At 38.6% G+C, this 16,485-nt stretch overlaps 2 protein-coding genes, 1 long non-coding RNA gene and 1 other non-coding gene across 7 annotated transcripts; 2 read left to right on the forward strand and 2 right to left on the reverse strand.

Annotated features, from left to right (window-relative positions):
• Nucleotides 1–153: 153 nt before the first annotated feature.
• LOC104824796 lies at nucleotides 154–749 on the reverse strand. Its single transcript, XR_773470.1, has 2 exons — nucleotides 680–749; nucleotides 154–525 (listed from the first exon to the last, which is right to left on the reverse strand). It is a non-coding gene; the product is annotated as an uncharacterized LOC104824796 (long non-coding RNA).
• Nucleotides 750–2,106: 1,357 nt separating this feature from the next.
• On the forward strand, nucleotides 2,107–2,178 carry TRNAP-CGG. The gene has a single exon. It is a non-coding gene; the product is annotated as a tRNA-Pro (tRNA).
• A 60-nt stretch (nucleotides 2,179–2,238) lies between these two features.
• LOC104824797 (xylulose kinase-like) lies at nucleotides 2,239–6,282 on the reverse strand. 2 transcript variants are annotated; one of them, XM_010556962.2, is made up of 9 exons: nucleotides 6,114–6,280; nucleotides 5,750–5,976; nucleotides 5,178–5,317; nucleotides 4,215–4,467; nucleotides 3,848–3,980; nucleotides 3,677–3,765; nucleotides 3,258–3,535; nucleotides 2,914–2,983; nucleotides 2,239–2,611 (listed from the first exon to the last, which is right to left on the reverse strand). In XM_010556962.2, exons 1-9 carry the CDS (start codon nucleotides 6,175–6,177, stop codon nucleotides 2,408–2,410), a joined length of 1,458 nt encoding a protein of 485 aa, XP_010555264.1. In that variant the 5' UTR covers nucleotides 6,178–6,280; the 3' UTR covers nucleotides 2,239–2,407. The 2 variants fall into 2 exon arrangements, with proteins under 2 accessions (XP_010555264.1, XP_010555266.1); XM_010556964.2 differs by lacking the exon at nucleotides 2,239–2,611 and adding an exon at nucleotides 2,618–2,824 and having other exon boundaries at nucleotides 6,114–6,282.
• Nucleotides 6,283–7,987: 1,705 nt separating this feature from the next.
• Nucleotides 7,988–16,294, forward strand: LOC104824800 (kinesin-like protein KIN-7D, mitochondrial). Of its 3 annotated transcripts, none has more exons than XM_010556969.2 (25): nucleotides 7,988–8,681; nucleotides 8,834–8,931; nucleotides 9,070–9,159; nucleotides 9,288–9,340; nucleotides 9,658–9,723; nucleotides 10,077–10,130; nucleotides 10,358–10,417; nucleotides 10,693–10,771; nucleotides 10,864–10,931; nucleotides 11,065–11,121; nucleotides 11,206–11,310; nucleotides 11,705–11,809; nucleotides 11,985–12,092; nucleotides 12,191–12,322; nucleotides 12,415–12,597; nucleotides 12,888–13,046; nucleotides 13,282–13,419; nucleotides 13,586–13,705; nucleotides 13,812–13,862; nucleotides 13,967–14,014; nucleotides 14,175–14,324; nucleotides 14,508–15,257; nucleotides 15,406–15,535; nucleotides 15,633–15,748; nucleotides 16,135–16,294. In XM_010556969.2, exons 1-24 carry the CDS (start codon nucleotides 8,332–8,334, stop codon nucleotides 15,716–15,718), a joined length of 3,240 nt encoding a protein of 1,079 aa, XP_010555271.1. In that variant the 5' UTR covers nucleotides 7,988–8,331; the 3' UTR covers nucleotides 15,719–15,748; nucleotides 16,135–16,294. The 3 variants fall into 3 exon arrangements, with proteins under 3 accessions (XP_010555271.1, XP_010555269.1, XP_010555268.1); XM_010556967.2 differs by lacking the exon at nucleotides 16,135–16,294 and adding an exon at nucleotides 15,873–16,022; XM_010556966.2 differs by lacking the exon at nucleotides 16,135–16,294 and having other exon boundaries at nucleotides 15,633–16,022.
• The last annotated feature ends 191 nt before the right edge of the window (nucleotides 16,295–16,485 follow it).

Here is a 16,485-nt window from a genome sequence, read left to right on the forward strand (position 1 = left end):
TGTTGCATTGATGAGTGTGTGTATATATATCGACGTGATAATAACATACGAAAGTGAACAACTTTCACAACGTAGAATGTATCAATCAGACTTTTTCCAAAATATAATAATATGGAAGATACTGGAATCTCGTGAAAAGGGTGGGTCATGTGACAAAAAAAATATGCAATTTAATTCGATGCTTCCCTCAACGATACAATCTTTAGGATATCGTTATTCACGATACTCTTAATATAATGTAACAAAATTATTTTCCAAAATGTAATTGGCAATGGCAATTAATCTTACGATATTTGCAGATAGTGTAAACCATAATTGATCAAGTCGATTACTAAACAAACAAAAATGTATCTTTCTTCGTTATTAAACGTAAAAATGTATCCCAGGTATGGTACTCCCCTTGAGCCGGTCAGCTTTACGAAGCTGGTTTACCTGCTCTGCGTGGTTTGCCGGCTACTGCGTAGGGCGGTGGGTTTTCTCAGGTCCGCGATGCTGTCCTGATACCGTTCTCGTCCGGCCTATGGGCTGAGAGGCGTTGCGGTGTCCGGTGTCCGACCCGAAGGGTTGTAGGATAGAGGTTTCCCATCGTACCAAAAAAAAAAAATAAAAAAAAAATGGAGAAGCGTAAGCAACAAATCCATTTAATTACCATTTTTTTAAGGGAAAGAAGATATCGAACCTTAAAATTATTTAAAAAAGAAAAAGAGGATTTCTCATATTCTTATCCCCTTGTCAAAGGCAGAGCCAAATATAAATATTATATATATATATATATATATATATATATATATATATATATATGTGTGTGTGTGTGTATATATAGAGTAACTTCTGTCGGTCGCTATATCATATATTTTGGCAAATATTTTGTAATTCTTTGAGATGATTTCGTGTTTTATTCGTACAAGTTTTCCCTACGCTAACCAATAAAATCATCCTTTACAACTCGTAGACGTATAAATCCAAAAGAAACGCATCTCATTATTTACTATTTTTTTTACCATATCATTTTATCTTCGGTTTTCTTATATATATATATATATATTAATAGACAAAAACTAAAATGAGAGCAACTGTAATTACTGCCATCCTTGAAAAATAACGTAACGTATATATTATTTGGAGTGTGATAATTTGAAAAGCAGGAGGATTAATTGGGCAAGTGGGTTTGATTGGTTGCCTTACTCATATTTTTGGTGCTTCTACGCCAAACCAATCGTCATTTTTTTTCACTTGCCACATTATTATTATTATTATTATTATTATTATTATTATTATTTATTTTATATTATGTGCGTATGATATAGTTTGGTTTTAAGCAACTGTATTTAGATAAGATAAAGCGACGTAACTGTATTCAGTTAAATAGTTAGGCTTTTAGTGGCTTTGCATCTAACTATAGCTTTTCCCCACATCCCAAATATTTGACGTATTAAATGAAATTGAAATTTATGTATTTTGTATAATTAATGCCATTAGTTATACGTCTTATGTGGGAATTTGAATGATCGGTCGACTTTGCCATTTTCACAAGCAATAGAATGAGAGAATATGTTACTGGCCTTCTCTTTCTCCTTTTGTTACTTCTTCCCTTTAACTAAAAACGTTTTCTTTACGCTTACATTGTGTTTTTTTTTTCTTGTCAGATATTACTTTCCATCGTTCCATGTTATAAACATACACATATATATATATATATATATTATATACACACACATAATGTTCTGAAGAACTCAATGATGTTTGTGAGGGCTTTTTTGAAGAAAATAACCTCACATAAATATCATATGTAATATTCAATCCATGTTTATGTTTGAGTTTCTATCCAATAACCGACGTTATAATATTATATTATATTTATAGAAAAAATATAACAAAATATCGTAGATTCATCTCGTGAAAATGTTGTTGCTTGTTGGTAACTTCTCACGTGTAATCATCGTACCCGCACATGTCGCACTTGGAAGAAAACGTTGGGTAAACTTTCTATCAGAGAATTAAAACCAAATAGATACATGCGAGTGTACGGGCTTCATGTCCACGTTAAAAAAAAAATATTCATTATGTTTCTTCTCGACATCTTGAGATTTATTGCGAACAACGTGAGGGTGTTTGGTCTAGTGGTATGATTCTCGCTTCGGGTGCGAGAGGTCCCGAGTTCGATTCTCGGAACACCCCCATTTTCCACCTTTTTGCCATAGGGACATCTCTCTCTCGTTTTGCTGCCTTCAATGCCAATCAAGCAAACATTAACACAATTTATGCATTATATCGTGCGTTAGATATGTATGTATACATTCCAATCCCAGATAAGAAAAATGGTGGCATTCGCTTGCTCAAAGATTTACATTCTCTGCTCAGTTCTATAAGTGACCCTGAAGGAAGATCTTACCATTTCACAAGTTTGTTATGTCTGGTTGTTTTTTGCTGCCTTCAAGGCCAAAAGCGCAGCTCCATAGGCTGCCTCAGTGTGGACAGCTTTGCTAACAGGTAAACCAAGAACCCGCCTCCTTATCTCTGTCCACTTCTCGTTCTTCGCTCCCCCTCCCGCTGTAAACACCTCTTCCGCCTCCGTCGCTCCCAGCTCTTTCAGTAGCCCATAGCCCTTACCCTGTTTAACCCGTTCATCGATTACACATACTTATGAGCCGGGTAAGCAATACACGAGGTAATAGATTTAAACACTCGACTCCAATCTCCCTAAAAATTTGATGGAAAACACTCATTCCCTTCCATATTCGTGTAAATCTCCGGTCTTTAATCCACATGGGCATGGCCATAGGAGAGGCACCTATAAAATGTTTGTGCTTCACTCCATCATGTTCTAACAAGTTCAGCATTTTTATCATCAGGGCCCAATTGTATGTCAGCAACATGTTTGGAACATATGAAGCGTAAGATGATGGCTCGTACCTCAATACGTGCAATCGATTCCAAGATACCATGCAAGTACTCGACATCGCTTTCTGGGCGAGGATGCAACCTGCAAAATGTAAATGGGTCTTTATGTGAATCTACCTATGTCATTTCACACATCTTTAGAGAAGCCTGACATAAAGCTTTCTTAGAGGCATGGTGAGTACTTTCAGAAATCATAATATACATATAAACTATGTTATGGTATCACTTAGTGTGATCAAGGGAAGGTGAACTAGCCAGTTTCCATACAACCATCGTACAATTTCTCTCTAAAATTCGACATTTACTAGAAAGTGGACAGAAACAACCAAGAGAGAATGAGGGAAAACCAATCAAACCTGGGAGCCAAGTTGGGATCAGCCACCGGGAATCTTTCACCGGCCCTCTGAAGAGGGTAGTAATCCAGAGGAGACGCCACCATGGGATCGATTTCTCGGCTCAGTCTCTCTAACTTCTCGTCGCTGAAAAGCTGTCTGAGAACGGCTCCGCCAGTGTTGGAAGCTCCTCCAACGAGCCACTTGTCATCCAGACGGTGGCTGTAAACTCCGTACCTAGCGTCCTCGACCCTTTTGGTGCTCAGGAGCTTGATGGCTAAGGTTGAGCCCAGAGAAGTAACCTTTGAAAAAAAAATTATTACAAAGAAACGCTCATGATGGATATTTAGCATGCTAATGAAACGATGAGAAGATAAGGCACAGAGACTGAGCCAGAATCTTGGTTGTATATACAGACTCAAAAAGTGGTGAAGAATGCTTACCGCTTTCCCGGGATTTGTAGCGCGTGCCGCGAGAAAAGCAGCTATGCTATCGGTAGTTCCAGTGCAAACAATGCAATCGTCTGGGAATCCTGGTTAAAAGAAAGAAGATAACAAATCTACGGTGTCCCATTACAGAGTCATATATTTCCTTTAGTGGAAAGAAAAATTTACCAAATTGGTTTCTAATGTCTGCTTTCAGATAGCCAATTGAAGTTCCAGGCGCTTGAACGGCAGGCAAGAGACGAGAATAAGGCTGGGAGAGCAGCCACGATGGATATGATTCACTTTCAGGATCATAACCAACCTGCCCCGGAGGCAAAAGTAAAGGGGGAAAAGTACTTCTGTTAGGAAGTCATATGTAATCATGCCTTCCCATTTCCCCACATTTCTCTACATTCCTTCTTTCTCTACATGGACTCGATATAACTCATGTGAATACATTGGATATCTTCATCATGAAATCGATATTATCTTAAAAGAAATGAAAAAAATAAGCCTGGTCTATATACATCTGCAAGAATGCCTCACACATTGTTACCTTTAAGGCATTGTTGTAGTCTGAGATGCCGAGTCTGCCATGAAGTAGCCACAGCAACCAATCTGCCTGATGCAACAGTATAGATGATTCCTTGTCCGGGACATCGGTGTTCCACCATGAAACGAGTTTGCACAAGGTCGAGGAACCAGAGCAGACTGTGTGGTTTGCTGGTGCTATAGATTTTACCTCGGGCAAAGCATCAGGGCAACTCTCATCGTATAGAAAAGGCTGGCACAGAGGTTCTCCACTATCACTGCAAGACATAATTGAATAAATGAAGGGTTAAAAAACAATGCAGAAGGATAATAGAAGATTCAGTACAAGATCAAAAATTCGAGAAGGAGAAGAATAGATGGCACCGGGAATCAACATGAAAAATTCCTATTATGTGGAAGTACCATACCCAAATAGAGTAGCCTACTTTCTCTGCTTGTGTGTGATCAGAAAGGGAGGCAGAGAGATAACAAGGGGAGCATTTAAGATTTTCAAAGATGTACAAAACCTTCAAAGAAAATAACATCTTACTCTCCAATAGAAGACACACCTAAACTACTGTGCCAGTGATGCATAATAGGCAGAGAAAGTGGATGCGCCAAGAAAAGAAAACTGATATAACAAAGAAAAAACAAGGAAAGAAGAAGAAGAAGAATCTAAGACAGGATCGAGGAGATCTTGAGGCAAGCTCAACACATATTGTTGCAGCAATAGGTAAGAGTATAACAAGGCATTGGAATTTTTCACCCAAAAAAAAAACAAGGCATTGGAAGTGTACCTAATAAGGAACGAGCCCAATACCCGATACAGGAACAGTATCCAAACTTAACCAGAAAAGGATTGAAATTTAATAAAGAATAAACCCCTAGGAGGGTAAGAAGCAACAAGCAAATGATAGGAGTCAGAGAAATTGGTCAGCACAGGAGAAAACGTCACATACATAATCACGGGTATGATGAGAATAAGTACCTGTCTAGGATTAATGTTGTCGCTGAAGTCCCATCCAGCGAAATGGATGAGATGAGAGACCGAGTGCTAATTGGAATATCATCGAGCAGTGAAAAAAGAGTTGCTTTCCATGAGCTTGTCCAGTCCACGCTCTCGTCCCTCTTTCTAGATGGCAGAAACAAGTGCATCAATCATAAAAATCATGGTTCCTATGATCTTCCTCGATATTGTTCATAATGAAGCATAGACCTCATTCCATAGAAGTAAAACAACAAATTGTGAGTGGATATTAAGGGATAAGGATCAAGTCACAAAAAAATCGGATTGATCGATCGATTTCTTTATGAGAATAAAACAATTGGAAGTGTAAACATGGAATCGTCCGGAAAAAAAAAAAGATCATTCTTAATCAGCAAGGTTACTGAACTGTTGGGAGAGCTATCTATGTCTTGGTAAAACCTTCTTCCGACACAAGCAACTAATAGACACATTCCTACCAAGAACTACTCATGACACAATCAACCAGCAACTTAACTGGTTCGGCAATAATGCCATAATTCGTCGGAAAAAAAAACAGAAGGGCGAGATTTTACCATGAAATTGGGATATTCTCTCTTCCCTTCTCCTCGAACCCCTCCTTGGTCATCGATAACAGAAAACCTAGTCCCAGATGTACCAAAATCCATACCTAAATACAGCCTTTCTCCTCGAGTTCCGCCATTGCCGCTCATGTCAACCATGGCCCCGTCACTGGGGCTTTTGCCCACATTCGAGCGAAACCCAGTTCTCCGCCGTGGGTAACCCCTTGAATTAGAAAACCCTGATGAACAGATTATGATTAAGCAGCAAAATACTTGCAGAATTCAAGGGAAACTCGGAAAACCAAATCCCGAAACTCGTCAGTGTACAGAATCTTAAAACATATGTAAACAGTTCACCTGGTTTTGGATGATTTACCTGATAGCTTTGGAGATGGAAAGAGGTAAAACGAAGAGACGTGAAATTGGCTCCCCACCGGCATCTCTCTCTCTCTCTCTCTCTCTCTCTCTCTCTCTCTCTCTCTCCGCACCTAGTTTCTTCCCACGTCCATGGATAAGGAGCTTTACGTCTAATTTAAACCACTGTTTAGCTTGGTTTTTTTTTCCAGCCCAAACAGAAAGAAGTATATATTTATTTAATTTATACTAATAACTGTTTTATTTTTTTCACGATATTATTCATAATTAATTTCACCTAACGGCTTTGGATGTGATCAGACGGTCCAGAATATCCCGCGCTTTTTATTTTGGACCGATGATGAATTGGTCGGCCCAGTTTCAATGGGACTTCAAGAACCCGTTACCTAAACGTGGGTCTACACAGAAATTCGATAACATTAACGCCGTTAATGTAACGGCGTGTGTTACAAAAATTCCCGTTGAATATGATTTGCCGTTTCGTTTGGCGTCAATGCAAATCGTAAGAATAGGTTAATAGTTTTTTTTTTGTTGTATATAATAAGATTGAATGTTCTGACCAAATTATTTTATACACAATCAATAGATACACTCGAATATATCTCTTTCACCTAAAAAGGATAGTACGTAAAAAATAAAAGTTACACGGAAATTCACTGCGTTCTGTAATAATTAACAATAATATCTAACACTGTCTAGTAAAAGTTTCGCAGTCGTGCATTTGATGATGGACCGACCACTTGCTTATCCATTGTTGCTTAGGTTAAAAGCATCGACTATATTCACGTGTGTCGGAGTCGACGTCCAATTATTGGCCGTTGCTTGCTGCTTGCTATTTAAATTTTGTTTCACAAAACACAAATATTCCATATGCTACTGGTCGAGCACTATGTCGTCAAACTTAAATATTATATATAACTATATGAAAACTGAATTAAATCCTATAATTTATCTTTAACTATGGGATTGAACGCATTTACACACGAGAACCCTAATTCATATAAATTATTTAAAAAAAACAGTATTTTATTATGATCACTGACCAGTAAGAATAATAAAGCAGGATTAAAAAGTAAAAACGTAAAATTTACGTTTTAACCTTGCGACAAAAGACCGTAAAAAACAACGTTAGGGTAGACTGATAAAAATAATTCCAATTTAAAGAGGGTAAAAGGAGGAAATTACCGTTTCTGATTCCCACTGTTATTCCCGCTCGTTCCTTGAAATTTATATTTTCGAATTTTTATTTGTTGGCTGGTGCGCGTTTTTTTTTGGCCATTTAACGATGTTTGAAGCTAGCGGACAGTTGTAGGGTAAAATCACCCAAATAACCCAATTTGGTCACATCTATTTCAGTGTATACCAATGAAATTTTTTTTTTTTTCAATTTTAACCCACTTTTCGGTTGGAAAAATCCGAAATACCCTTTTCGTTTTATTTTTTGCGACCTTATTACGACTAACATATAACTGATATACAACTAAAAATAAGACAGATAATTTTTTACCACTAAAAAGAATCAATTGTAACTATATTTAGACTTAATTACGAAGTCGTAATAACGAAGTTGTTTTTGAACGGATAAATATCGTAATTCATTAAGGGTAATTTCGTCTTTTCGTAGGAAAAAAAAATGTGTTATGTTTTGGGTGGTGTACAGGTGAAATAGATGCGACCCAATGGGTTATTTGGGTAAAAAAACCCAGTTGTAGGACGAGCCACGTCAGCTCACGGTAAAAATTAAATTAATTTAAGGGTAATTAACTAGATAATTTTATTCCCCAAAATTAATTTTCAACCAGCCCAACTAAATGAATGTGTTTTTATTTTTCTTGTTTTGAAATGAAAAATGAAGCCAACAAACAAAAAATTTCAAAATCAGGAAAATCAAATTTCAGCATCCTCGTCTCTTCACCGGGTGAAATCTCTCCATTGGCTCTCTCTCTCTCCCTCTCCCTCTCTGCAGCACTTTCGCTTGAAGAAGACGAAACAATCTCTCTCTCGTCTCTCTATCTCTTTCCACCTCGTAGGAGAGAGAGAGAGAGAGAGAGCACAATGCCTTTTGTGTCTCCGACCATGTGAGCTTCTACTGACGATTTCTCTCCATCTTCTTCGCCGGTTTTCAGAAGTTTTGCTTGATTCTTCTTCTCCTCCTACTCCTCCTTTGATCGGCGAGAGAATTCTCGAGTTCAACGAGTTGACTGAGTTCCGGTAGACGGATGGCCTCATCGTCATCCAGGGCGAGAAGCAGTTCACCGTTCTCGCACCGGAGACCGCCGAGCCCCTACTCGTCGGCATCTTCGTCTTCTTCGCATTACACGAGCAACCGTCTCATTCCGCGCTCGTGCTCTACCTCTGCTTCTTCGTTCTTAACCTCCGGTGGCGGAATCGCATCCCGATCTATGACGCCTAGTCATAGTCGCTCCAACTCGGCGTACCTCGGCGCTGGGGGCAGCGGAGATCCATCAGCTCTCCCTTACCCGTCGGACGAGCTGCTTGGCGAGCCTATGGAGACTACTAGTTCTGAGCGCGATAGCATTTCCGTCACTGTTCGGTTTCGGCCAATGAGGTATGGTAGATCTGCGCGTGGTGGACCAGATCTAATGAAGATAGTGCCGTGATTCTTCTGGTTTAGGGTTTGCAATAGATGCAATGCGTGCGGAGACTCGGTCAATTTTCTGTGGGATTTCACAATTTCGCTTGTTTCTTGTTTGGTTACAGTGAAAGAGAGTATCAAAGAGGAGATGAGGCTGTTTGGTATCCTGATGGGGATAAGACTGTCAGGCACGAACACAATCCAGTCACAGCTTATGCATTTGGTATCAGCTTCATCTCAGCTTGGATGATTATATTCCGGAGATCGCTTTCATATTTCCAAAGAGGCAAATGTTTATTGATTAGAGTCTTGTTGGATCTTACTGATGGGATGTATTTTCTTTTGAATTTGTTGATGCCAGATAAAGTTTTTGGACCACAAGCAACCACTCCAGAGGTATATGAGGTAGCTGCAAAACCTGTAGTCAAGGCAGCTATGGAAGGTGTAAATGGTAAGGAATATAGTTCAGAACCAGTAAACCAGATTTTTGCTTCTCATAGAAGTACTCTGCGATTAACATCTTTTCTGGTGACATTTTGTCCAACGGAGTCTCCTCACACAGTTTTCGCAACCTGACAGGAACTGTTTTTGCTTATGGTGTTACAAGCAGTGGAAAAACACATACAATGCATGTAAGTATTTTCTGTGTGGATCCTCTGATTTGCTCTGCCAGGTGTTTCCTTGAGATATGTGTACTATTAATCACGGACTTCATTGCCATCTGGCCATTCTTAGATACCTGGTGATAGTTCTGCATTGCTTGAATGAGTACGGGGGCAGGGAATAATACCATTCAAAGAATGAGTGGCTTTAATGTTGGTTGGCCATGCTTGAATCGAAAGGAAATCAAGAAGTTCTGGGTTTTTTTACTTACAAGATTGGGAAGATTTATACATGTAATTAAATCATAGTTTTGAATTTACCATCATTTCCCTTGCTGTATGGACAGGGAGATCAAAACTCTCCTGGGATCATACCATTGGCAATAAAGGATGTATTCAGCCTTATCCAAGATGTAAGTTTCTTTGCATCCAAGATTTTATTTTACTACCTGAGTTTTGTCACTTTTGTGCATTGAACTTCGACATTTTATATTATTGTCCATGTGTGCTATAATGCTTTCACTTGTGGATGTTTTTTACTTGCTTTGTCATTTCGCTCTGCTCAATTGGTTGTTATGCATGGACCCCATGGCTTGAGTACCTTTTATGATGGAATCCATAACAGGCATAGATTTTTCCCTTTTAAAATTGTTTATGAGAATAACCTTCACTTCCATTATGGAAGCCGTTCGTCTTTCTTTCGAGTGCCCTTTTGCATATTGTCATGTCTACTAGTTGCTTATGTCACAGTCATTCTATATTTCAGACTCCAGGAAGAGAGTTCCTCCTCCGTGTTTCGTATCTTGAAATATATAATGAGGTATGTGGGATTTCTCACCGTGATTCCTCATTTATGGTATTTCACTTGAAACTGACTTTAAATGATGGCCTGGAGGTAAACTGACTTTAAATAACTATCATCGAGTGCTAAGCCATTTTACAGTGGAAAATTGACGATAACTTATCATCTCCTAGGTTTTAGATACATGCAAGATTATATGTTTTATCTGTCTGCTAATTGTCTGATGCTTGTCCTTCCTGTGTCAGGTTATAAATGATTTGCTTGATCCAACCGGCCAAAATTTACGTGTGAGAGAGGATTCTCAGGTTTGTCTTAACCACTTCCGAATGCTTGGCTTGGCTCTATCCATCTCATTTCCTTCTCACATGGACACAAACACCTGACTATATCATTTTTGGTCTGAGTAGGAAAAAAGAGAAAAAAAGTTAATTTCCGTCTTTATCAGATCAGACAGTGTTGATTTTTCTCCTACAATAAGTACATTGATAAAAACAAAATCCTAAAAAGAAATTGATTCAATTTGCATTCATTCTGTTGTATGTTTATCTTGTTTTAATCTAGACTGTAATACCACCTCCAGGGCACTTATGTTGAGGGTATCAAGGAGGAAGTTGTTTTATCTCCTGGACATGCGTTATCTTTCATTGCAGCTGGGGAAGGTAACTGGAATTACTAGCTTTTGCAGCATTTCTGTGTTTTCCTATTTCCTTCCTTCTTCTGATTCTCAATGCTTTTGTGGTTTCAATGGCAGAGCATCGCCATGTTGGTTCAAATAACTTCAATCTGTTGAGCAGCAGAAGTCACACTATATTTACGATGGTTTGCCTTTCTATCTCCACTCTCCAGAACTTCTAATATTTTAACTTAGAATTTTCTCTACTGTCTTTTAAAAATCCTTCTTTCGCCTCTGTTGCTATTTGTTCTCAATTCTAAATTGTTCATTTGCTTGCAGATGATTGAAAGCAGTGCTCATGGAGATGAATATGACGGGGTTATTTTTTCTCAGCTTGTAAGGGGTTCTTTTTTTTGTTATGGCTGAGTAAGATTATTCTTGTTCTATAGACAGCTCTCATGTTTTCCCTTTCTTGTTTAGAATTTGATTGACTTAGCTGGATCCGAAAGTTCCAAAACTGAAACAACTGGGCTGAGGAGAAAGGAGGGTTCGTACATCAACAAAAGTCTTCTAACTCTTGGAACTGTAGGTCACCATTTTCAGTTTTATCTATCTTTCCATTTGTCAGATGCTTGCTGTTTCTACTGCAATGATAAATGTCAATCAGAAGTTCAGTACTGTCTAATGCAATAATTTCTTACAAGTGCAATTCCGTTTAGAGCCATATCCATTTAGGTGGCATTAGAGGATCAGAAAGGAATTTACAGTTGCTGATGGAATAGAGTTTATGATCATCACTAATTTTCTTATCTTATGCGTTGATTTGATCATGCTAGTGTGTCTTGGTTATCAATGCCTATATTTACTGAGAAGTATCTGTTGTCTTTCTGCTTCTTTCATCATTGAGGACAACATCTTTAGCTATGTTCACACTCATATTTATTTTCAGGACATTTGAGTTGTAATTCTCTTATGGTAGGTGATTGGAAAATTGAGTGAGGGCAAGGCAACTCACATTCCATATCGCGACTCTAAGCTTACACGTCTTCTGCAATCTTCATTGAGCGGACATGGGCATGTGTCGGTACGAATCTTTACTATCTTGTGATACATGTGATTTGATTGGCTAAAGAAACCATAGTTATTTTCTCGATGTTGTGTGGTGTGATGGTTTACATTGGCGGTATTTAGATGCACACTGACCTTAATGCAATGATGCGAATGACTAACTTTTGTTTTCTATTTCCTTATATTTATAGCTCATATGTACAGTTACTCCCGCTTCAAGCAGTATGGAAGAAACTCATAATACATTGAAGTTTGCCAGTAGGGCAAAGAGGGTGGAAATTTATGCTTCACGTAATAAGGTGATCTGTTAGATTTTACAGTGAAGTAATTTTTGTACAGTCAGCATATATTTGAAGCACAATTACATATTGCTTTTGCTTGTACTGTGGTAATACAGATTGTAGATGAAAAATCATTGATAAAGAAATATCAGAGAGAAATCTCAAGTCTCAAACTAGAACTTGATCAGCTAAGAAGTGGTATGCTGGCTGGGGTCAGTCATGAAGAGATAATGGTCTTAAGGCAGCAGGTTTTAATCTCTCCCAAGATCTTGTTATTACCCGGTATAAGGATTTGTTCCTACTCCAGTGAATGAATTGACCTATCAATTTATTTCAACAGTTGGAGGAAGGTCAAGTGAAAATGCAGTCAAGATTAGAGGAAGAAGAAGAAGCCAAAGCAGCTCTGATGAGCAGAATCCAAAAGCTTACGAAACTTATACTTGTCTCCACCAAGAATTCTTTTCCTGGATGTTCGGGCGAGGTACCCAGTCACCAGCGCAGTCATTCTGCCGGTAAAGATGATGTAAGTTTTCTATTTGGTAAAGTGACCTAAATGATAAATCTTGGCATCCTTGTGTGGTATAATAGTTTTAGTTATTTCTATATGTTGTGAGATGGCCTATGTGGAGGATCTCTGATACTATAGGATAAAGTTGAATATGTTTTGGCTTTGTTTGTTAGACCATGTTCCTTCTTTTTGGTTTAAATCTTCTCGAGTTCCTTTTTTCTGCGGATGTAATGTAGTTTTGATTCCTTATTTGACATGCCATTTCAAACCGCAATCACTCATGTGGTCTTCTTTTTTCCTTTCAGAAGTTAGATTCTCTGCTATTGGATAATGAAAATAGTGCATCTCCATCAACGGCCTTGGCTCTTCCATCGGATGCTTCTTTTGATCATAAATCCCGGCAATCTTCCAGCACTTTGAATGAAGAATACTATCCAGTTGGTTCTGGTAAAGCATTAGCTAAAGTGAGTAACTTGCTGGATATTAGGGATCATGATGCGTTTGTTTTACAGTTGTCTCAATGTTTGTGTCTTGAACCCCGTGGAATATGAAGATGATAAACATTTACATGTACACTCTTTTTTAATTTATTGTGAACATTACATCCACCAGCACTCTTGTCCTATTTTATTTAATCAATTCAGTTGATTTTTTCTAGATTTCTGTGAAAAATGGCACCTGATAGTTATGATTTTGCAGGGTGGCATTACATCTGATGAAATGGACCTCCTAGTTGAGCAGGTTAAGATGCTCGCGGGTGAGATAGCATTCAGCACGAGCACACTAAAGCGATTGGTGGATCAGTCTGTAAATGATCCTGAAAATTCACAAACCCAAGTAAGTACCATTCCTTCGATTTCTTAAACTCATTGTGTTAGTGTTGCGCTCTAGTCAATATCTACCTTGAGCAATGCATGTCAAGACTCAGTGATTGTTTCAAAGTATTTTCTGCTTCTATTTTATTTATGGTTCAGCTTAATCTGGATAAAATTCTCATGCGCAGATCCAGAACTTGGAACGAGAGATCCAAGAAAAACAAAGACAAATGAGGGTCTTGGAACAGCGCACAATTGAAAGTGGTGAAGCTTCAATTGCTAGTGCAACACTGGTTGAGATGCAACAGGTATCATCGTGATACTTTACCTCTTATGGTGATTTAATTTGAAGTTCGGTAGAACTGAACCTAAATCAGGAAATGCAACATTGACATGTTATCTTGGTGGTTACAGAAAGTTCTGGCATTGATGACCCAGTGCAATGAGAAGAGCTTTGAGCTGGAGGTAAAAGTTATAATTTTTGTGGAAGGAAACATCTTGTTTTCTTTAACCAAATTGGAATATTTCTCAGATTCATCATTTGACTAATCTGGCTCTACCTCTGGCAGATCAACTCTGCAGATAATCACATTCTCCAGGATCAACTACAGAAAAAGGTGGGTATCTCATTTACCCTCTATAATTTCGTTCAATTCATGCATCTCTTTTTTCTCACCTCATTCATTTTTACTCCATTGTCCTTTGGAATTTTCTTAATGCTACATGAACTTTACCTACTGGAAAATCTTGTTTATATGCATGCCAATAATAATGCAGTGTGCTGAGAACGATGAATTGCAAGAGAAGGTTAACCTTCTAGAGCAACGGTTAAGTGTACTATCCAGTGAGAAATCCTCACCATCATCTTCTGGAAACGCTGTATCTGATGAGTATGTAGACGAGCTGAGAAAGAAAATACAGACTCAGGTGATTTTCTTGTAACTGATGCCCCTTCAAATCTACAAACTTAGTCTCAAGAGTATGAAAACACAAATCCCTGCAAAGTTGAACAGGCATGCAATATATCTGTTCGGGCAAGCAAGCATGATATTTATATTTACACTGACCTTCTCTCTGTACTTGCATCAATGTTTACTATTGATGAATTAGGAGATTGAGAACGAGAAATTGAAGATAGAGCATGTACAGCTTGTGGAGGAGAACAGTGGGTTACGAGTGCGAAACCAAAAACTAGCAGAAGAAGCTTCATATGCTAAGGAACTGGCTTCTGCTGCTGCTGTTGAGCTGAAGAATTTGGCCAGTGAAGTAACAAAGCTTTCGCTGCTAAATTCAAAGCTAGAAAAAGAAGTAGCAGCTGCTAGAGAGCTGGCTCACTCACGAAACACTGTTAATGTTGCAAACCGCAAGCATAACGATGGAACGAGACCTGGGAGAAAGGCAAGGCTGTCGGGTCGGTCCACTGAAATAAATGGACTGGTTGGAGATGACTTTAACTCGTGGAACCTCGATCCAGAAGATATGAAAGTTGAGTTGCAGGCGAGAAAACAACGGGAGGCAGCCCTTGAGACTGCATTGGCGGAGAAAGAGTTAATAGAAGATGAGTATAAGAAAAAGGTGGAAGAAGCAAAGAGAAGAGAGGAGGTTCTGGAAAATGATTTGGCTAACATGTGGGTACTTGTTGCCAAGTTGAAGAAAGATGGTGGTGCCTTGCCAGAGCTGAATACTGATGAGAGACAGCCGAACGGTATAGACCCAGTTAAAGAAGCTAAGGCCAAAGAATTAGAGAACAGTTATAGCAACATGGTCTTGAAAGAGAGACCAGTGTCAGATGCATCCGGAGAAGTTGTAGTCAAGACCAACGAGGCACCGAAAGAGGACCCCCTTGTTGCTCGTTTAAAGGTGATGTTCGCTAGCAGTTAAGGTGCCCACATACATACATACGTACACAACATGACATGCGTATGCATATTTATTATTAGGGAGAAGCAAGAGAGATTATTCCCTATATTTTCCCATCTGAAACATTTTTCCATAAAATGAAGTGCAGGCACGGATGCAAGAGATGAAGGAGAAAGAGCTCAAATCCCATGGAAATGGGGAAGCAAACTCTCATATCTGTAAAGTCTGTTTTGAGTCGCCGACTGCAGCGATTCTACTCCCATGCCGGCATTTCTGCCGTGAGTAATCTTCCACGATCAACTCCTTCACATATTATCTGATTACTAATTACTATGAACAACTGAATATTTGGCTAATTTCTAATTTCTTTAACAGTTTGTAAATCTTGTTCACTCGCGTGTTCCGAGTGCCCGGTTTGCCGCACGAAGATATCAGATCGGTTGGTCACATTCCCGGCTTAAGCACTCAATCATTGCCCTCTTCAACTAAAGGTGATTTCTCTGTCTGAAACTATTTTGGAATCTGGATCTTAGCAATCACTGTTTTATCCAATTACGTAAAGAGAGAATTTCAAAGAAGCGTCTTGAGAAGTGAACGATCATGGAACTGCTGCAGGGTGACGTACTGTGGTATGGTCAGCCTGTTGCTATTTTCCGTACGGGCAGATTCGTTATTCTTTTCATTACTTGTTTCGGCATTTGTATGTATTTTGTTGTCTTGTTATTAAAATTCCAAAGGGGAAAAAGAAGTATATATATATATATACATGGACAGTAGTTCCTCTCTCCACCCTATATTTTCCCGTCGTAAAAAAAAACAAAAGGGGAAAGTATAAAGGTGGATTTTTAGGAAACAAGTGTTCGTTTCTTTTCCGCAGGGGGGACTCCTACAAAGCGTTACAAAATGATAAGGAAAAAGAAAAGATCCCGTTGTGTTTTATGTCTATTTTCCAATGAGATTTCATAGAGGAAAATAAACTCTGGATGGTGTGGAACTTAGAACTAGAATATATTACCTTTGTGGTATTTCCATTCTTAGATCTGCATTTAATGTGTTTTAATTCCATGATTATGGAGAGAGAGTGTGACATTGTCCAACTCCACAGCTCTCTACTCATAGCATGTGTCAGTACATAAAGTGGTCCTGATTTATTTGGTTTTGCGGCTAAAGTCATATCCATAAATTATTTGATTGGAAAAGGATCTCACCATCTCCTTTTTCTTTCCCT

The sequence above is a fragment of the Tarenaya hassleriana genome, unplaced genomic scaffold, assembly GCF_000463585.1.
Source record: "Tarenaya hassleriana unplaced genomic scaffold, ASM46358v1 Cleome41, whole genome shotgun sequence".
Classification (NCBI taxonomy): Eukaryota; Viridiplantae; Streptophyta; class Magnoliopsida; order Brassicales; family Cleomaceae; genus Tarenaya; species Tarenaya hassleriana.